The sequence below is a fragment of the Pleurodeles waltl genome, chromosome 4_2 (assembly GCF_031143425.1).
Source record: "Pleurodeles waltl isolate 20211129_DDA chromosome 4_2, aPleWal1.hap1.20221129, whole genome shotgun sequence".
Classification (NCBI taxonomy): Eukaryota; Metazoa; Chordata; class Amphibia; order Caudata; family Salamandridae; genus Pleurodeles; species Pleurodeles waltl.
Genome location: NC_090443.1, coordinates 929032649 through 929055483, shown reverse-complemented (window position 1 = coordinate 929055483; position 22835 = coordinate 929032649). Strand labels below are relative to the sequence as shown.

Sequence of the window (22835 nt, the reverse complement as noted above, 5' to 3'; positions counted from 1 at the left end):
TCCGATGCATATTCGCCCATGCGGTGTTATTTTGACGCTACCCAGGTACTTTGTGCGCTAACAACGTTCTCACTGTTTTCTAGTGGATTAAGACTCTTAGGCCCATATTAATACTTTTTTAGCGACGCATTTGTGTCGTTTTTTGACGCACAATCGGCGCAAACAGTTTTTGCGTAAAAAAACTGCGCTAATGCGGCGCTAAAAAAGTATAAATACGGGCCTTATTCTTTTAAAAATTCATATCTTGACTTGTGTATGTTGGATTTATGTTGTTTTGGTCTTGTTTTGTTTAGATAAATATTACCTATTTTTCTAAACCTGTGTTGTGTTATTTTGTAGTGTTTTCACTGAGTTACTGTGCGTGGTGGTACAAATACTTTACACATTGCTTCTGAAGTTAAGCCTGCCTGCTCGTGCCAAGCTACCAAGGGGGTGAGCGGGGGTTAACTAAGGGTGATTCTCCTTTACCCTGAATACAGTGAGGGTCCTTGCTTGGACAGGGGTTAACCTTACTGCCAACCAAAGACCCCATTTCTAAAAGCTAGCTTTTCCCATGGACTTTTGGGTAGCTCAACACATTGTAGAAGAGGTTGCTTCTCGGTTTTCACCTTATCACTGTTTGCACAAGCATAACAATGTTTTACTACATTTTCCACCATGGTATCTAAATTATGTCACCAGAATGACTGTCTTATCCTCCTTTTGGTCATATTTCTACCAGAATGACCCTCATGTGCGATTTGAATGATGTGATTCGGGACACCTACAGGAGGAATGATGCAATTCCTCCTCATCACCTTTTCCCCACATAAGCTCAATTCATCCTTCACTCCCCTATATTCTACCACTTCAACATTCTGATGCAAATCACAGCGTACCCCTCCCCCTGTTTCACATACTCCTTCAGACCTCCTAATATCAAATATTCATCCATAGCAAGTTTCCATTCCTCCGTGCCCAACGCTAACTCCTCCTGGTCTCCCAACCTTTCACTTACATCAATTTCCTCCTTTTGCATGCCTCTCTCACAGATGGACTAAATAGTCAATGTGCCACCACATCCTTCAATCCTTTTAGACATTTAATTTCAAAGTTATATTCTAGGGCCAAAAGCATTAATCTGGAAATTCTAGGCATCACGTTACCCTCCAAGCTTCTACCACCCTTGAATAAGTCAAATAAAGGCTTGTGAACAGTCCTTAAAGGGTAAGCCCCACAAATAATATATAAAGTGCTTAATCCCATAGCAACATGCCAGGGCCTCTGTTTCAATTACAGTGTAGGACTTCTGTGCACCTTGCAGTCTCTGGGAAGCAAATCCCACAGGGAGCGCTGCTAGTGGATCCCTTGGAAGTGGCTCAGAGTTTTGCTACACATTTCAGGGCGGCATATACTCGGAGGCATGTCCTATCTCAGGAGCAGTTAATAGAATCTGTGGATGCTCTTCCTCTCCAAGCTCTTTTGACCGAGGCCTGGGACCAACTAGATGAGGTGATCATGGAGGAGGAGCTCTCATCTGCTGTGATGTGGTTGAGATTGTGAAAAGCCATTGGAGCCAATGGGTTCCCATGCAAGTTTTTCAAAGCGTGTATGCCCTGACTCAGGAAACATCTTTTGGGGGTGGTTCACTCTGTGATCGAGGGCACAGCGCTGCCACCGGATTCGAGACATGCTCAGATTGTGGTGTTCCCAAAGCCAGGTTGCCCTCTGGAAGACCATTCCTCTTACCGCCCAATCTTCCTCTTGAATATGGATGTGAAGCAGCTCGCCTAAACCTTGGCGAATAGACTGGTGCTCGATATTCCGGACCTTGTCCACCCGGACCAGGCTAGGTTCATGCCTCACCATGTACAATGTATATGCCCTGGCCCGTGTAGACCGCCTAGGGGGACCTGCAGTGGTATCCCTGGTGGAGTCAGGATTTGACTCCGTAAGTTGGGAATATCTATTTGTGCTGCTCCGCCGGTTAAACATCGCCCCAGATTCCTCACAGACTTGCCGGCAGTGGTCAGAGTGGCCGGAGCCTGAAATGATCTGTTCTTAATCCAGCAAGGGACAGGGCAGGGGTGCCCTCTGTCCCCAATACGTTTTGCTCTGGTTCTGGAGCCATTGGCTCTGTCAGTCAGGATGGAGGCACAGGTGAGTGACTCTGAGTGTATTTAAGGGCTATCTGACAGGATCGCCCTATATGTGAATGATGTCTTGTTCTTTCTAGCCACCCCTGAGACCTCTGGGGCACGGATTATGGAAACCCTGCATCTGTATGGGTTCTAAGGAAAACGAATGTAGCATGATTATGAGCAAAGATGGAAGAGAAAGCTGCAATGACCATCAATGTGGCCATCAATGTTTCCTTCTGCAATTATGTGGTCAAAGATTCAAGATCATAAAGAACCACAAGCCACTGATCCTTGCGCATCAAGGGTCATCCACTCATCTCTTATCAACCATGAAATAATGGACACTGCTGGTACTGGTGTATGACATGAAGTGCATACCCTAGCAGGATACATCAACCAAACTGACTAATTATTCAGACTCCTAAAGTCATGCACAACATAGAAAAGCGTGAGGCAGAGAAAAGCAGGTGTCCATAGTTGTGAAAAGGGGTTAAGCCTCTGTGTAAAGTGGATATGCTAATTATAATTGGCTAAGTTAACCTACCTATAAGTCCCTAGTATATGGTAGGGCATGTACGTTTAGGGACCACAGCATAGGTAGTGCACCCAGGTGCCCAGTGTCATTTTAAAGGCAGGCCTGCCTTGCTGGCTGCTTTTAAATTAAAGTTATATGCAAATTCGATTTTGGAATTAAAAGTAGTTCCAAAGTCTTAAACTACCTTATTTTTACATATAGGTGTGCCCTATGTGCCTCTAGGGCTGGGTGCCATGTAACTATACGCAGGGACCTTATAAAAGTAGTTTTATAAGCCCTGGTGAGGTAAAAACTGCCAAATTTGTTTTTCCCTCATTGTAGTGAATGGCCTTCATAGGCTAGAATGGGGAGACTTTATTTTAATTTTAAAAGTCCCCTTAAATGACAGATACAAAGAGTTTCGTATCAAATTAATTTTTATAATAAATCCCACACCTTCCAGTTGTTGGATTTAATATAACTTGTTCAGGTAAAAAGGTTTAAACTTTAACTGAAAAGTTGCCAATTTCAGCCCTGCAATGCTTTTGCTGCTGTGCTCTGATTGGCCAGCCTCTGGCAGACTGACCAGGCTGCCTTGATGAGGTGTGAAGTGGCCTAGCTTCAAACAAAGAGATGTGCCTGTGGGAGGGAATCTCCCCTCAGCAGATGGTGAGGCAGGAAGAGGGAGGGCTGCCAAACTGGTCTTCAAAGGCAGGGAAGGACATTTGGAGCAACCCAGCAACACCCCCACATCCTGCAACCCCAGACAACTAGGTGCCCCTGTGATTAGATTAGCAGAGGGCAGGAGAGGAGTATGTTTATGATTTTTAGCCACACCAGTAGGTGGGCTCAGCCAGATGTAACCTCCAAAAATAATTTTCAGCCATGATGGATTTTTGAAGAATGTTGCCTAATGGGATTGATTTTTGCCACACTTCCCAGGAAGTGGTCATCACAGGGGGAAGGAACCTGCACCTGATTGGAGAATCAGGACCCCCCTGTTTTTCCACCCAGCAGCAAAGATAAAACTGGCAGACCTGCACCCACACATCAGATCCCCATCAGTTTCCAACAAGGAAGAACCAAATGAGAAGAAGGACAGGACTGCCCTGCTGGATCCCTGGCCTGCACCTGGAACCTGCACTCAGAAGGACAGCACCAGCTGCACACTTGTGCTTCACCACAAGAAGGACTTTGCCTGGCTTCAACTGGTTGAAGGAGGGACTCCCTTTTTGCTACAGGTGACAAATTGCTAATCAGAGTCCCCTGCACCAACTCCTGAAGAAATCAACCAGCTGACCACTGTCCAGTGGTCAAAAAGGAGTTTGCGCCAGGTGCATTCTGGGAGTTGTAGTCCACTCCCCCAAGGATAATCTCAGAGCTTCTGGGCCCTTGGGGTGAGCTGTGGACCTCAAAAGAACCTTAAAAGAACATCTGGGAGAAGATCCAGAAGTTTGGAGAACTTTTGAAAAAAAGCTCCATAGAGGGACCGACCCGCCGTGGTAACTCTAGCGGCTTGCCTCAACCGCGGCCCGGCCTGATTTGCAGGTTCGTCCCGGTGAAGAAAATCTCCATAAAAGAGACTAAGGGCCTGATTCTAACTTTGGAGGACGGTGTTAAACCGTCCCAAAAGTGGCGGATATACCACCTACCGTATTACGAGTCCATTATATCCTATGGAACTCGTAATACGGTAGGTGGTATATCCGCCACTTTTGGGACGGTTTAACACCGTCCTCCAAAGTTAGAATCAGGCCCTAAGTCCGAATGTACAAAGTTGACCGGGACCTCCCAGCCAGCGTATCCGAGGAGGGCTCCAAGGACGTGGGATCAGGATCCAGGTTTATCCCGGTCGAAGGATTTTCACCTCGAAAAAACGACTAAGTCCGAAGGTAAAAATCTCCACTGAGGATTCCCACAACGTGTATCCGGAGAAGGGTTCCAGGAGGTCGGATTGGACTGGCAGGTTCGTCCTGCTGAAGAAAATCTTCAGAAAAACGACTAAGTTCGAAGGTAAACTTTTGACCGAGGCCTCCCGCGGCCTGTAGCCGAGTCGGGCTCCATCGCAGTCGGCCTTAAACTTTGACTTTGCCCTGGTCGAGGTGAAACCAGATGACCCGATTGGCGCTTTTTGTTTCTAGGCGCTAAAAAAACAATAATTCTTTAAAAGTTCATATCTCCGGTTCCCCTTATCTGATTTTATTCATTTTTGTGTCATTTTAAATATAAAAATATAATCTATTTTTATAAATTGTTTTTGGATTTTTAAACTGTTACCTGTGTTTTATTTAATTACTGTTTTGTGATATTTGAATGCTTTACACTCTGTCTCCTAAGTTAAGCCTTGTCGCTCGTTGCCAAGCTACCAAGGGTTGAGCTGGGTTTAATTTACTGAGACCTAACTGAACCTAAGTGGAGGTTAGTGGCCTATAGCTAAGTGTAGGTACCTACCTGCCCTTACCAATAACCCATTTTCCAACAAGCACTCATCTCATACCACTCATCAATCATCTCTGAACATGTCACTCATCTCAGAACACGCGCCACTCATCTCAGAACACACATCATTGATTTAGGAACATGAGTCACTCATCTCGGAACACGCATTACTCATCCATTATATGCACACTCACCACAACCAGTACAAATGACATCAAAAGGCAGTGAAAAAGTCTGATGATAAAGTGAGCATCTGAAGAATAAACTGTCAACCAAATAGGATACTAGTACAACACTCTCCCCTTTATGAACTATGGTACAAGTTTCAGGGGAAGGAGGCAGTGGTTCTATGGACAACTGCCTGATCTTACTGAATTGTTTGAAAGATTATTCTTTAAAAAAAAAAAACTCCATTTCCTTTAAGGAACTCAGGCTGTTTTTAAAAGAAATATTCAAACAATCAGAGGGATGATGGTCTGCTAATCCTTGCAAGAAACCAACACTGTAACTATAGCCAATCGGAATGAGTCGCAATTTGTGCCAACCTAAATAATATTAATTCGGTAGGCCAGACTGAGACTTACACACATTCCTTATTTTACAAACCAACCTACTAGAACATTGGTCGGTTCACAAAATACATTTTCAATTGCCAAAAAACAGGTTGCAGATTGATCACTTGAACTCAGGATATGATCTCGTAAAGCATTAAGCTGGTCCCTTTGATTTTTCAACAAACAATTAATCCCTGACTGGATGCAAATTGCGGCCACAGACTCAACCATCACGGTTTGAGTTACAGTTCCAACACCTGCACCACTGAGGAGCTTTTCTGTAGAGGGTGATATAGCGGCCCAAAGCAGCGATGGCACTAGGGCAACACATGGCAAGAAATGAATCCCGCCACTTGCTCTTACACTTCCTGACAAAATACTAATCTCTCCACTAGAATATGCACTCCTGACTACTGCTGACCTTCTGTTGTGGAGATGAATCAGGTCTGAGGGGAAACAGTAAGATATCCTAGTTGGGGTTAATATGATAAGTTGGTGCACAGTATAACACCACAGGGAGAAGGACAGTGAGAGATTATATAGGAATGGGGGTGGTCATTAGTTACAGAGGTTTGGGATCCCACTGGGATTGCGGGACCATGAGGCAGAGCAGGCTTAGCCCCAAAGAATGATCTGACAGCGCATTTAGTTCTGGAATCAGAATTGTAGAGTATAGTGCCCTGTACCACTTAGAGCCCAAAGAGGCACGACAACATTTAATTGTTTCCTCTACTTTCATTACGGTCTGAAGCTGTGCACAGAGGCTGGAGTAGGGTTGCGCCTCCTCTTGTACCTGTCTCCTGCCTACTTTCTGCAGCAGCCAATGGTTCTTGTTCCCGCTACTCTGTGTCCATGGAGGCCACTCTTATAATGGCCAGGAACGTAGATGGAGAGTCTGGCTCAGGCAGGATTTCAGAAGGCACACAAAGGAGCAGCAGCTGGGCAACTGAAACCACAGACACAGCCAACTGCACCTTGCCCGGCTAATAATTTCTGCACGATCACTAGTGGGATGGGACCACTGGACCTGCAGGTCCTCTACCTGGGCATGGTCCTCAAGTCCATGCAGCAGTGGGTCTGCAGGGGCAGCCTAGACCTCTTTTGGGAGGATCACTTCAAAAACCCGCTCCACCTACATTGACAGGCTGCTCCTCATTCCATCAAAGAGCATGCATGCCAATGTATGTGAAGAGGGTACTTTTGACTTTCTTCTACAGGGTTCCATATGAGTGTTAAGGGAGCCATACTGTTATAGTGCCAAAGTCACTCAGAGATGATGATGTGTGGTAAGTGAGGTCGCTGCCCTAATTGTGCATAACAAACACCCATACAGCTTGGTAGACCAGCCATTTGGAGGTTCTCACCAATTAGCATATCATACTGATAACTTGGCTACCTTGATTACACAGTTCTTGTGAGACTCACTCAGACAAACTGCAGCTAGGTAGCAAATCACACAAGCATATAAGCTCACATATCACCCCCTTTGTACATCCATTATCAATCCCTTCTCCTGCACATATAGTAGGTGCCACTTCCATTACACTTGCAATCTCTTCTGATTTCCCCATTTACAAAAGGGCCATCAAAGAGCCGAGAGCTGTATATTCTCTACAGCTTTGTAACTTGCACAGTTCAACCAAAATGTGCATGGCAGCTAGGGCATTAAAAAGAGTAAAACTAATGTGTAAGAAAGATGCCTGATCTCACCATTCGATTGTGTCCCTGTATTCCAGAATTTCCTTCACCTCTTCCCTGCATTTGCTTTGGTGTTCTGGGTTTTGGCCCATACAGTAGAACATCCATGATATCCCACTTGCTGTTGTATCATGACCTTCAAACATGAATGTGTCCACTTCAGCCCGGAGGTCTTCATCAGATAGTGGTTGTCCATTTTCATCCTAATAAAAAAGATATATTAAAAAGCCAACTTAGCATTATGCAGCTTAAGTATCCTACTAGACCACTGGAAGATCAAGTCAAATTGAGTCATTTAATTTGTTAAGAGCTAAAGAAAAGAAAGTGTTTCATTGGAATCCAGAATACATCAGTGCATAGGGTAAATCTCAATTAAGATATTTTGGTGCGGGGCGGAGCCAAGATGGCGACCGGGAAGGACGCTTGATTAAGCGCTCCTCTCGGGCTCGCCTCGTAAATAATTGCGGGGCGCTTCTGGGGCGCTGCTGTCGCAGCCCTGCGGCGGGATCCGCGGCTGGGACCGCTCTCCTCTCGTCGGCGGCTCCGGGCGTGATCGAGCGGCCGGGCAGAGGGACTGCTGCGGAGCGGCTCGGAGCCGGGAGCTGCGGCCGCCATTTTGCTGGCCGCTTCGGGCTGGATGCGGCCTTAAAGACTGAAGGAGAGGTGGGTGCGCGGAAGCGGGGAGCGGCCCACCTCGCGAGGGTGATAAACCCATATTAAGCTTTAATTCCGCCCTGGGTGCCCCCCCCCCCTCCTCGACGCCAATCGGCCGCCGGAGTTCCCCCTCCCCCCCAATCAGGCGTGGGGGAGCCCCAAGGAGCAGCGGCGATTCAGCGGCGGGGACTGCAGGGACCCCGGGTGGATGTCCCCGCCGTGACTGGAAGCGAGCGGAGAGACGCGCCTCCCCCTCCGCAAAAGGCCCTGTGGGACCACAACAACAGGCCAGGGGCGTATCTGTTACATGAGCGGGTCGGGATCCGCTCCTTGGACTCCCCAGCTGCTACGCGTGGCCGCGGGCCCTGTCGGGCGGCTGTGCGCTCGGCCACAGCAGACGCGCCCTCCCCTGGAGGCTGCTGGCGCCGTCTCCCCCTGGGGCGGGGTTCTGCGCCAGATTTGGAGGTCCTGACGGCGAGACGGACGTACGGCGTCTGCGGGGACCGCTGCGAGGGGAACTGGTCACTGCCTTCGCCTTGCATCGCCTACCCCCTTCCTGCCCGCGAGGGGGGAAGAAGGACGGGAGACGAATCCTGTTGTGGGCCACTGGGGGTGCCTCCCTATCCTATAGCGGTTGGCGTGGAGCGCCCGTCCCAGGAATCGTCTCTGGACCTGCAGCTGGATATCGAAGCTACCATAGACGTGGTTTGCGCAGGGTCGACCAGGATCAAGCTAAGCCATATCCACTGTTAAATGGCGCCGACCTGCACCGCAGGGAGGAACAGTGCTTAAAGAACTGTGCGAGCCCGCATCACACTAAGTAAACACACCTGGGAATATCACTCCTTTACTCCACACTGAAATTGGACCTAGAGCCTGGAGATGGCTGCTGACCGGGGGCTCGGGGCACGCACGTGGACCCAGCGTCAGGAGGCACTAGACCACCTGAATGAGATCTCATTAAGAGAACCAACAGTAGGGCCGAAACCTCAAAAACTGAAATCAGCACCGGCGTGGCCCCGCGGGGACATATATGCCCTCCTCGCTTACAGGGCCCAGAGAAAGTAGGTGAGCGCGAGATTCTGGGAAGAAGCAGGCCGCAACAGATAAGTCAAAATGGCCGGAAGGCTCAAATCAGCTAAAAACCAGGACCGGAACACGCCAGGCCAGGCTCCCGGAGATCAGCAGCATACGCCCTCTCTGCAGTCGTTGGAGTCCACGCTCATGTCACATTCCTCGCAATTTGAGAAAATACTACAAGCAATCATGGACACTAAAACCTCACTGGAGACCAGGATAGACACGGTATCGCAAGACCTGAACATCCTCAGAGTAGACCATGGCAAACTATCTGATAAAGTGAAGACAGCGGAGGCGGTGCTAAGTGACCTGGCCCCCTCGGTAGCGGATAACCAAAAACAAGTTCTCCGTCTAGATGCAGAAGTAAAGTCACTGATGAGAAGAGCAGAGGAGGCGGAGGGCAGATCCCGTCGCAACAACATACGTTTTCTTGGTTTTCCTGAAAAATCACTGGATCAAAGCTCAGAGCTCCTGCTGGAACACTGGCTAATTAAAGAAGTCCTGAATGGGAACCCATCCAAATTCTTCTCAGTGGAAAGAGCATATAGAATCTCCGGACGCCCCCCGGCACCGGGCCAACCTCCGAGACCACTGATAGCTAGGTTCCTAAACTTCAGGGACCGGGATACGATACTTCAACAGTTCCGCAGCAAAGGTCCATGCAGGTATGAGGACTCGATTGTTTACGCTTATCCAGATTTCACTCAGGAAGTGCAAAGGCAACGCAACTCCTTCACCCAAGTTAAACAACGCCTCCGGGAGTATGACATAAAATACGCATTAATGTTCCCCGCTAAATTACGTGTAACAACAGATGAGCGCATTCATATGTTCACCTCACCGGAAGATGCCTGGACGTGGATGCATGCCAAAGGCTTCGCCCAACCCCGCGAGGCAGCCGGTACCGGCGAGAACTGGTCAACGATGAAACCTAGGAAACGATCCAAAAGGCGTGCCAGGGGTCAACCCACGGTAGAACAGGCTGCAGAGGAGAGAGCCAGGGCCCTTAAAGAAACCCCCCTACTAACTCAGAATTCCTTTGAGACGCTCAGGACCCAGCCAGTGGAGGGCTCGGATTCTGACTCGGTCAGCTCGGACTCTACATTAACGGAGGCATTGAGGGGCCCGGAGCTCACCCCCAGGTCCGCAGACACACTCTGAACAAACACTACTGAACTATCCCCCCCGGGGGGGACCAACCGCCACAGCCTGAATACAGAACTGAACTTTGCGACCTCCTCCTGATGTGGGTGGTCACATCACCTGAACTTATGTATCCTTGCACGTTTGCTCCTGGAGATAACTCCTTTATTCATATTGTGCGCGGCGGGCGGCGTGGGGTGGGGGGGCGGATGGCTGTGCCCTGGGAGTGCCCCAAGCCAATTGCGGACCGTGTCTGCAGAAGGATGCGAGCCCCTAAAATGAGCCGCATCCGGATAGTATTATTGCTCCCCCGCAGATATCCATACGGATACATCTTGGCACGCACCTAAAATGGGTGTGTAGCCTGTTGCAAGTTCATAGTTGGGGTTGGGATCCAGTTGGGGAGGGAAAGAGGGTAACTATTAGTTTGTGCACTACCGGTCTGCTCGCAACACTGGATAAACGCTCAGAGGCAAGGGGCCCGCACGCGGGGGCGGTGGGGGCGGAGGGGACCCAATGGGCCTTCCTGGGATCCGGGGTGCAAGACAGGCACTCACAAATTGAATATGGCCCAATCCACAACCCATAGCGCATACAAATATGACATAGTCACTTGGAACATCAGGGGACTGGGGACTCCGGGCAAAAGGTCCAGGGTGTATGCACGACTCAAACGCCATGGCACACATATTGCAATACTACAAGAGACTCACCTGCGGGACCCAGACCTGCAGGATCTACGCAGTAAATGGGGAGGTCAGATTGTGGGCACATCCTATTCAACCTTCGCGAGGGGGGTACTTATATGGATAGCAGGGAATGTCCCTTTTATCCAAACATCACACAAGATAGATCACGAGGGCAGATATGTGGTAGTGGAGGGTAAGCTGGACGGCAGACAATTGTCAATCATAGGGGTATACGCTCCCAATAGCGCACTGCCTGAGTTCCTGAGCACACTCACTCCAGCGTTACTAACGAACCCTGAAACACCCGCCATATGGGGAGGTGACTTCAATTGCACGCCAGATCCAGCATTGGACAGGTCAAATCCCCCCACAGATTCAATAGTCATCAGACACCCCAGCCGCCCATTATCGATATGGGCTAGTAACATGAGCCTTCATGACATATGGCGCATGAAACACCCACGACACAGGGAATATTCATTTTATTCAGCACCACATAAGGTACACACCAGGATAGACTTGATGTGGGGCACCCAGGAGATCTGCACAGGGACCAGTAGAATAGAATACCTAGCCAAGACATTATCAGATCATTCACCGCTTAAAATAGTTTTGGACTGGGGCAGGAAGCGCCAGGCTATCCCAACGTGGAGGCTACAAGCGGAAGCCTTACACGACCCTGCGTTCACAGACTCACTGAGAACAGCGCTGAAACAGTATTGGGTATTAAACACTGGCACCACAAAATTAAGAGCAATGGAGTGGGACGCACACAAAGTGGTGATCCGTGGACATTGTATTTCCACTACATGGGGGGTGAGGCGCACACTCCATGCAGAGGTTAGCAAGCTGGAGAAGAAACTAAGAGCACTAGAAAACGCAGTTGCCCGCAATGCAACGCCATACACGGCCCTGAAGGAAATGCGCGCGGAGCATGCAAAGGCTGATGCTACATTACGCCTTCACGACCACAAACACCACGTTGCTAGGCTACAATCGGAGGGCGACAGATCTGGTAGGCTGCTCGCATGGCTGCTGCGGGAGGACCGGCGGTGCTCGCCGATCGGGGCGATAGGAACAGGCGCAGGTGCAATAGCTACTACACAGGTAAAAATAAATGATGCGTTTAGGGAATATTATACACAATTATACACCAAAAGCACATCATGTACCATCCAACAACTTGAGTCCTTTCTAGCAGATTCCCCCCTGCCCCAACTAATGCATGTCGACAGAGAGACACTGGAAGCCCCCATCACATTAGGGGAACTTAATAAGGCTCTTGAACAACTACCCAGGAATAAAGCCCCAGGGACAGATGGCCTGCCGTCGGAATACTACTCCACTTTCGCGGCGCACCTTAACACACACCTCCTAAAAACGTTTGAAGAAGCAGGGACCAATGGTATCCTGCCTCCCTCAATGAGAGAGGCAATGATAGTGGTCCTTCCAAAGCAGGGGCGTGACCCCACTGACGTCAGGTCTTACAGACCTCTCTCATTGTTGAACCTAGACTGCAAGATACTTGGCAAAATCCTGGCTAACAGACTAGCTCCCTACATGCATATATTGGTACACGATGACCAGAATGGATTCATCCCGAAACGTAACACCTTCCTAAATATTCGGAGGCTGCTCAGTGTGATGGGTGACACTCCCCTGACCGCACTCGAGGAGGTGGTAATATCGCTCGACATAGAAAAAGCGTTTGATACATTAGAATGGGACTTCCTGTTTGCCACTATGCAGTTACTGGGTATCGGTCCAAAATTCACAAACTGGGTACGCATTCTGTACACTGCCCCACAGGCTAGGGTGAAGACGGGAGGAGAAATATCAGAAAGCTTTCCGATTAACAGGGGAACAAGACAGGGCTGCCCCCTCTCCCCCCTCCTATTTGCCTTAGCGATGGAACCACTAGCTGCACGCGTCCGGGCCAAAAAAGAAGAATGGGGGGTGTCAAGGAACGGCACTCTCCACTCCATATCACTATACGCAGATGATGCCCTGATATACATACGTAGAGTGGAGGAGTCGCTGCCCCCAGTGATGTCGCTGCTGTCTGAGTTCGGAAGGGTATCTGGTCTAATAGTTAATTGGGGGAAATCCTGCATATTCCCACTAACCAGCTGGGCTCCTGCGAGGCAAGAAAGTGCCCCACCAGGCCACCTTAAATGGTGCTTCAACACATTTAAATACTTAGGAATCAACGTATACCACAGGGCGGAAGATTTAAGGGATGGGAATCTGGGGAAAGCGGTGTCCTCTGTTAAGAGTTCACTACGCTTATGGAATAAATTACCTCTCTCCCCACTGGGTAAAGTAGCTATAGCAAACATGCTGATATTACCTAGACTGCTGTACTATTTTGCGGCCCTACCAATCATTATCCCCAAAAGCTTTTTCGTCGGCTTGAACTCCATCCTGCTACAACTGGTTTGGGGAGAGGGCAGAAGGCGAGTTGCACTTACCACGCTACATCATCCGGTAGCAATGGGTGGACTGGGCGCCCCAAACTTTGAGCTCTATTCTGCAGCCGCACAGTTGCAGTGGATCTTAAATTGGCTCCACAGACCTAGCTCGGCAGAAACTATATGGTTACAATCCCAACTCCAAGGCGCTCCCATACTAGCTTGGCTGTTGGATAAGCAGACTAAAAGCACATGCACAAACCCGCTGATGATAGTGGCACACACATACTGGAAGAAGTATATCCAAAAAGGAGTTAAAAAACTACCCTACTCACCACTCCTCCCGCTGGATAGGCTCCCCGGGCGGGTGGAAGCTGGCTCATATTCACCTACAACCTGGTTAGACGCGGGTATTGGTGCAGTAGGAGACTGTTTCGAGGAAGGGAAATTAATGACTTTCGAAGCTATACAGGCCCTCACAGAGATCAATCCGGGGCAATTCTTGGCATATCACGCGATATGCCATGCAATCAGGAAAACGTGGGCATCTGGCGACGTAGAGCCTGATATCTCAGTCACCCTGCACCACATGCTGAACTGGGACCCCCAAGGAAAAGCAGTCTCAAACCTTTATAAACTTCTGAATCGACCCCCGGAAGATAACTTGCAGAAAGCTAGGGAGAGGTGGAACATCGTATTGCCTAATCCGCTCTCAGGGACAGATTGGCCAAAAGCTCTGTGTCACACACGTGAGGTCTCAAGAAACCCCAGATTCCGATATACACAGTTCAATTATCTACATCAGACATACCTGGCGCCAGCCAGGATTAAACGCATGTTCCCCGGATCGGATCCAGCCTGTCCCAGATGTAAAACACCAGCAGCACAGTTCTATCACATGGTCTGGGAGTGCCCGCGGTTAAGGAGGGAGTGGGAGGGGGTGGTCACAGCCTTAGCGGAAATCACGGGGCTCAACCTGGACACGAATCCCAAATCCTGTCTACTCGGATTAAGGACAAGGACGAAAAGAAATAAACACTTGCACAGGTTTGTAGATCTAGCGTATGTAATGTACAAAAGATTGATAGCAATGAACTGGAAGGCTTGCAACGCGCCGGGCTTAAAAGTCTGTCTTGCTCTAACGTTACGTTGGGCTCGAGCTGAGCATCAGGTATTAACAAACTTAACCCGTAGGGGACTGCGGCAGGTGGGCTGCGAGACCTGGGGCGTCTTAGTGTCTAGGCTAGAAGCCAAAAACGATGAAAGACCCCCCTGAATCACAGATAGCTGTATCCACCTGGAAGGCCGCGGGCCCTGCCCCCGGCAGAAAGGCAATACTACACTTGGGGACGCATACATACCCTTCATCAATGCCTCGCCAACACTGACAGCTTAGTAGCCCATCCCCCCATGCAAGCATGCCACAGCACCAAAAGGCCTGCATAATCAATTAATAGACACCTGCGCTAAAACCTACTGTGCCATAACCCTCCGCCTCGTCCCCCCCCCCCCCCCTGTCTCCTCTGCTCCCCGACCTCGCCCGTGTGGTCACGTGGGCCCCTGTCGCTAGTGGTAATAGAATCACATTGCAACTGAAAGCTTTGCCCTACGTGGCGGCAACCTCGGTAGTGATGGGCAGAATCAGCGGACCGGGAAGTGCACACAAGTTCTTAGCAGTTTGATATATACATTGACCATTAATATGGGAGAGCCAGACGATAGACTGTAACCAATGATAATTTGTTATCAATGACTATGTATGCCAGAAAATGTATGGCTTTCGTCTTGAAAAATCAATAAAAATATGTTTAAAAAAAAAAAAAAAAAAGATATTTTGGTGCTGAAAGAAAGTTCTGTCAATATGCTCTAAAAGAGTTAGAGAATACATTGTCAGGTTATATTGAAAACTACTCCACTACTTATCTATAGAAGATTAAGTTGATCTAAAAATCCTCACTCATACGCATTTGGTAACTTTGTTTGAAACCGTCCTGCTCCATTTGTAGGCACACTTCAATTGCTGTTACTCTGCATATGGTATCTCTCTCAGGGATTCAATAAGTGTATCATATCTATAGAAGCCTTTAAATAAATATAATCTCTGATTTTGTATTTGAAGCTGGCACTTCTATATGTATATAGGAAGATGAACGCTATAAGAAACAAATTCAGCAATGTTGCCACTCTAGTAGAGAGCGAAAAATATAAAGGAGTTTTATGACATGTGCTTTAGTCAACGCCTTGATTTCTTGCCCAACAGAGAGAGAGTGGATAGCCCACTTTTTAGTGGTCATGATTTACCAGGAGACTGGACTAATGTATAAGGGAGAAGTCTCTGTAAGTTGTACTGTAAAAGAAACCTTCTCAAACAGGACATACAGACAGTAAAGTGACCTTTACCTTCCAGGACTATGTCATTAAAGAGAAACTTAAAAATAGAAACCACTTGACAAAGAAGCCATTACAGAGAAAAGTAGTTAGGAGAAAACAAATGTGAATTGCTATCTTGTAAGATCAGTCTAAAACATGCAGTGAAAGAGAAATGTTTAAGTAAAGGGAAATAGAGAAGTTATACAGTGCTATGGTAAGAGTTAGCATAGGAATATTGTCAGGCTTATGGCATGGGTAAAAGTAAGAGTTAGAGCAAGGGTTAATTTTTTTATTTGAGTTGATGGAGGTTAGGGCACGCTCTGTCGAGATGCAAGGAGATGTACGGACATCAAAGAAGCCTGTTATGTCCCTATGGCTTAAACAGGGGATCAGCCAAATAACTCTTAGAGATATCCTGGTCTGTCCAGGTAGGCTGGACCCAATAGGGAATCTCCCAGCAGCAGCAGCACCCTGGTGCAGCAATAGTAGGTCCTATGCAGCAACGCAGTCGTGGTCGGCAAGCAGGTCAGCAGGGTAGACTTCACAGCTGGACAGTCCTTCTTCCTGCCTGTGTCTAAAGATCAGAAGTGATCTGAAGAATTGGCTCTGAGGGTCTAATATTTATACCCGGTGCCCATTTTGAAGTGGGTGAAGCATCTAGATTCCTCCCCTACAGAAGTGTCTGGAACTTCCAGCCTCCCTTTCCTGGTACCAGCTTGTCTAGGGGCAAAAAAGGCTAGTGTGAAACCCTTTGTGAGTGTACTGAAGCAGAGCTTTTGTGAAGTGCAAGCATGACAACAACTCTTTCCCATCCTGACAGAGATGGCCCATCCTGCCAATACCTATTCCCTCTTTGTTTTACTGTCAGTACACAAAGACTAACTGTCAGCTACACCTAGGGCCTGATTATGATCTTGGCTGACAGAGTTACTCCGCCACAAATGTGACGGATATCTCACCCACCGTATTATCATCCCATTATATCCTATGGCAATCGTAATACAGTGGACAGAATGTCTGGCACGTTTGAGATGGAGTATTCCATCTGCTATTGGAGAGGCAGGCCTTGCAGTAGTAAAAAACAAATGTAAGAGCTTTTCACTACCAGGACAAGTAAAAGTTAAAAGTACATGTCCAAAGTTTCAAATACACTGCACCCTGCCCTACGGGCTGTTTAGGGCCTAACCTATGGGTGGCTTATATGTATCAAAAAAGGAAGGCTTATACTTGGTAAAAGGTTTATTTTGACAGGTTACAAATGAAGGTTTTAAACCGTACACATAGGTTGCAATTGCAGACCTGCGACAGGTTTAAAGGGCTATTTAAGTGAATGGCACAATCAGTGCTGCAGGTCTACTAGTAGCATTTAATTTACAGACCCTGGGTACTTATAGTGCCCTTTTGCTAGAGGCTTACAGGTAAATTAAATGTGCCAATTGTGTGTAAAAAAATTCTAGCATGTTTAAAGGAGATAACACAAGTACTTTAGCACTGGCAGCGGTAAAATGTGCAGAGTCCTAAAAGTCAAATAAAATGGGCTCAGTAATCAGAAGGATGAAAGCAAAAGATTTGGGGTGTACCCTGCAGAAAGATCCAAGTCCAACATACAGAAGACCCAATGGCTCAGGGTCCATTTTGTGTACATCAGTAAACAGAGGCTTTGAGTCAAAAACTCATGGCAGAGAAACATGTGTTGACCAAGCCATAACAATTAGCTCAAAACTCGACAGTTTGTTTTAGCTTTGCACTAGATGATACAACCGAATAAAAGTTACTGGCCACCTAGACACATTTTTAACTCTTTAGAAAACCAAACCACTGTCTAACACAAGAGATTACCATCAAAACGAGTGGTGATGGGGATTTAGATAAAGTCACATAGACTGACTATGATGTCCTTTATATCACTAAAGGACAAATTACTTTTTTTGTAGAACCTTGACATTTGACTAAGGAAGAACACTGCAACCTCCCCTTCATACATCATGCTTCCATGACGTGTCTCCATCATTAAAACCTGGTGATTATTTTCACCTGTTTTAAAGAACACACACCACTGGTCGGCTTCTCACGCCCCTACACCTAAAGAACAGTGAGGGTCACAACCCCATGCAGTTACTAATTTGTGTACACTGATGGGGCTTCTTACGATGTAATGTACTTCACACATAAAGCCTACTCTTTCTATGTTATTTCTAAGTATATCTAGTAGACACTGGCCATAATTCCTTACAAAGTCTATGTCAATACTGTGGCACAGCTAACAAAAATGGAAAGAGCTTGGAAAAAATAACCATTATTATACGTGAGCCCTTACCTTGGCGCAAAGAAGAATATCCAGAAAGTCTAAATGTCTTTTCTGTTGGATTTTCTCCAATTCTTTCTCATTTTTCAGCAAATCTTTCCTCTGTTGAATCACTTTATCTACCATAGAAAATCACTGGTTACTTTTAATTTACAATACAACACTGGTGTTACATTCTACAGTAGACAGAGTACCACAGAAAGAATCATGTTCTTTTATAAGACTTATAACATAATTGGAGTGCACAGGATTGTGTAGTAGAATGAGTGATGGTCTCAGGGAAACAGTGTTAATTTAGCTAACAAGTGAGACTACCCCGTTGCCAAATAGAGGCCCCAGCCAAGTAGCTTCCATGCAGGGGCACAGCTCCAGTGGGGTGTTTGGGGTGTTACACCCCCCCTTAAAAAAATTTATTCTTTAGTAAATAGTTGGGTTCAGTCTGCTATAGTCGGATTACACCCTGGATTTTTACATGCACACAATGTCAAAAACACACACGGTACACTCTTTCTTGTGTTTGAAGTATTTCTATGAACCCACCATCCTCTTTCTTTCCACTGCCCCATAAGCCCCCCTCATGTTTCTCATATAATATATTTTAACAAGATAAGCCAGCGTGATTGCTGGAAAATCTGAAGCCTCCCCCCCTCCAGTCTTACTGATCAAGCTACGCCTCTCCTACCATGCACGCCAATTTGCAAAATTCCAGGCGCACTAGTAAAGAATTATCGGTTTGACAAAAGTACACAAATAAACATCCCCTTGGACAAATGCAGATTTCTACATACCAACACATCTCATATATATTCTTAACAAGTTAATAACGTCTGTAAAAAGCTTCCACAACACATCCCAAAAGTCTGCAAATAAGTAACACTAGCCACCAGTGCAAGCTTCGGATGTCATGCTAATAAAACTTAAGCTGGCAAAGATCAGTCCTATCTAACTGAAACAATAGTTTTCTGTAGTGAGGACTTTCCATATGAGACACAGAACCAAAAAAGGTTCCAGTGCAGGGCTGGCTCTAGGGCAGTGTGATCAGTGCAGCCACACCTGGCACTGATTTCGACGGGCGCAGTGTTTAGAAAAAAACACTGGTTTAAAAAGCACCTATTGCAGAGCTCCTTGTGTGTCCAGTAGTTTTTAAGCAACATTAAAAATGTCAAGATAACTCTGGTGACTAATATTCCTGCTGGAGAGAGATCTGAGATTTGTTTAGTGGCAGCTTCCACTCAATGTAAAATAGCACAGAGGGTTAATGAGCCTGCTGCAAAGAATGAGTACCATGCAGATCACAGAACTGAATTTTATGTGGATAGCTTAGTGGAATATTACCTAGCCACAGAGATTCTTTTGTCACTTGCCGTTCATAGGTTACAGCCCAAATATAGCCCAGTGAGTTATGAACCGCCATCAAAGAGCTGCATGCAAACTAAATGGTTAGAAAGTTATGTTTTTGCCAAGTCTTTCATTATCCTAATGTTGCTAAAAAAACAAAAAGGTTCACTTGGGGAGAAATGCATTCATATTAGCAAGGTCAACCACTGTGGTACATTTTAAATCTTGTGTTTGTACTTCTCCAGACCAAACACCCTTAAAACATACTGCCAGCTAGCATCGGTGACGTGACTCAACCCCTTGCAATCCTCATTGACTTATGTAACATTTCCACTAAAATGATTTACACACGTATGAATTATTGGCTCTGTATAATGTGTGTGTGATGTAAAGTGCTCTGACACCCTACACGCGTATGACTAGTGCTATAAAGCAAATGAATTGCATGCTAGAGAGGGGCGGTGGAGAGATAATGGGCACTGGTAGAGCATGGTAGTGAGGGAATTTGTTGAGAAGGAGATTTTGCGAGGTGGAGCGCCAACAAAGATTGTCACACTGGGCGCCACCAGTGCTAAAACCAGCCCTGTTCCAATGGGTACAGTATAATGGAATTAAATTTACATTCTCCTGCTGTGTTGGTTACCTAGAGTCTACTGATTTGGTAATCACAATCAACTGCTCAAAAAACATTTGTTTAAGAGGGCAAATTAATACTGCAATATCAAGCGACACACTTGACCTATTTATTCTCAAGCAAGCATAGTTTCGGGCTTTGTCCTGGTCTAAAGTCTGAAATTATTTACCTTATGATTTTTTTCATCTTGCATCCACTACTATAGGCATGCTATGCAGCTCTGATCAGTACCACGCATCATGTGTTAGGATAACGCCTTTTAGGCCAAACCTCTGCATTACCAAAAAGTGGAGAAATTGTTGCGTAACTCAGCTGATCAGGTTTCTCCATGTCCTGCGGATACAAGTTCTACTGTTTCCTTCTCTTAACATTGACACAGGATAGCTGTGCTCACGACAGCCAATCAAGTGTCAGGTAAGTTAAGGAGCTGCACAACTCTGATTGGACTGTGGCATTGTATAACCCGCCCACACTGGGGCAGATGCAGGTTGGCACATGTCAGAAGCAAGTGCTGCTGGCTGATAAGGCCAACTTGTAATGCAAAGCAATGTGAGGCACGCTGAAAGACGTGTGTTCTTATGGGGTGTTCTGGGCCAGCAACATGATGTTCAGGGCTGAATATAGTGCTGCCAGCGCCAGAATAACCTGGCACAGTCACCCCTGCTAACCAGGAAGCAAGCCTCGACCGTGAGGGTAAATTTGCAGAAATAACTAGAGCCCAGCTAACAGAAATGGATGTATGATGGAACAATGCATGCACCAACCACGCATGCCTGAACAACGCGGTCGGAACGACGACTGTATGGTTTCCACAAATGCCTTTACCATGATTTTTCGTTGTAAAGGCATGCCTAGTAAAGGCATGTGTGGAACAGCATGCGTGGTTTTCACATGCCATTCCCCCCACCCTCCCTAAAAATACAACTACCAGACCGCCCCACCCACCCAAAAAATAAAACTAACTTCAATACCCCCACCAACCCTGAGCCCTAAAACCTACCCCGACCCCCCACCTACCCTAAAAAAAACTGCCCCCACCCCAAAAATAAAACTACCCCGCCCCTAAAAATAGAACTACCCTGGACGCCCCACCCCACCCTAAAAATAAAACTACCCCGACCCCCCACCCGACCTAAAAATAAAACTACCACGACGCCCCACCCACAAAATAAAACTACCCCAACCCCCCACCCACCCCAAAAATAAAACTACCCTGTCCCCTGCGCCCGCCCCTAAAAAATTCCCCTATACCCTCCCGCCCTGAGCCCTAAAACCTATTCCAACACCCCACCCGCCCTAAAAACAACGACCCCAACAAATAAAACTACCCCAAGCCTAAAAACAAAATTACTCCGACCCCCTACTCCACCCCTAAAAATCCACCCTAAATACAAAATTACCCCAACCCCACCCCTTAAAAAAAAAAAAAAAACCACCCCCACCCCTAAAAACTAACCAACCCTCTCCCAGCCCCACTTACCTGACTGTGTCCTACCCCCCCACCCCTGCCCTAAATACAAAATGACCCCGCCCTAAAAACCCAAACCTCCCACCCGCCCTAAATATAAAATTACCCCATCTCCCCACCACCGCCCCTAAAACCCACCCACACCCCCTAAATACAAAATTACCCTGCCACCCACCCCCAAATACCCATCCCTACCCACCCTAAATACAAAATTACCAAGACCCCACGCCTAAAAACAAAATTATCCCAAACCCCACCCGCCACTAAAACCTCATCCCCCCCACCTGCCCTAAATACAAAATTACTCCTACCCCCACCCCTAAAAACAAAATTACCACGACCCCCCCACCCCAAAAGCAAAACTACCCCCAGCCCCACTTACCTGACCGCGTCCTCTCCCAATGCTGACTCCCTTTTTCTCTGCCTTAACCATGCATGTGCGTTGTTCAGCACATGCGTGGTAAAGGCAGAGAAAAAGGGAGTTGTTGATAACGCAAGCGTGGTTCCGCTTGCCTTAACAGCGTTGTTGTGGTTCTCGCGTCGTTGTTCTCGGATGGCTACCAACAGAAATAAGGAAAATAAACGTGTGTTTGATTTTCTTTATTCAAACCAGAAAACACAAACGAGATTGCATGCGAGTGTTTGAAAAAAAACATATTAAATCTGTCTACAAACATGTTTCTGTGCTGCAGCTCCAGTTGGGCAGGTAATGGTCACCATGGCCACTTGCTTGGTAAAATGCATGCTGCCCAACTCATTCTTAACAAAAGAAACATACTACTGCCCTTTTTAGAAAGGAGCCCAAAAGTACGTCTTAACTCTAAGGGAGTTCAGAGTTTCAGTGTCGCAGGATGGTGTTTCTGAAACAGTCTTTATTTACATAGCGTGCTACAAATACACCTGCAAATTTACCGACACGAATTTCACCGCGGATATTAAAAAACATTTATCACACACTTTGCATTTGCACTCTGTTATATTATGTTCCGCTTTATTTCAACACACTCCTCTGACTCATATTGCATCGAAAGGCATAGAGTCAACTGAAAGCAGGAAATACATATTACAAGCCCATGAAGGAGTGATAGTGATGGGCGTATGGTGGGCGTGGTTTAAAGCCCACGATAGAGTACAACAGGTCAAAGCGCTTGCGCACTCGACCTAATGAATAAGTTAGACACGTCCAACGTTCATACCCACATGTTTTGTTGAACCTTAGTCATGGTCAAGCCGTGGTCCTCTAAGAGACTCTTGCTACTATGCAAAGGGTCAGATAATCCCATACCATGCAAACTGGTGAAATTAGAAACCGGTAACCGCTTTATAGGTGTGTCATTCTGGTAATGCTAGTATTGATTGTTTTGTGTTTGTCAGGAAACAAATCACGTGGTCTGCAAACAAGGCCAGATATTAAGTTT

The 22835-nt window shown here is 46.9% G+C and overlaps 1 protein-coding gene across 1 annotated transcript in view; it reads right to left on the bottom strand.

The window, feature by feature from the left end:
* LOC138293481 (cytochrome P450 4B1-like) overlaps positions 1 to 22835 on the bottom strand; it is a 129387-nt gene that overhangs the window by 43117 nt on the left and 63435 nt on the right. Inside the window, exons 7-8 of the mRNA XM_069232720.1 lie at positions 17990 to 18096; positions 7338 to 7528 (exon numbers count right to left, since the gene is read on the bottom strand). Of these exons, the coding sequence (XP_069088821.1) occupies positions 7338 to 7528; positions 17990 to 18096 (298 nt within the window). The remainder of the gene's footprint in view (positions 1 to 7337; positions 7529 to 17989; positions 18097 to 22835) is intronic.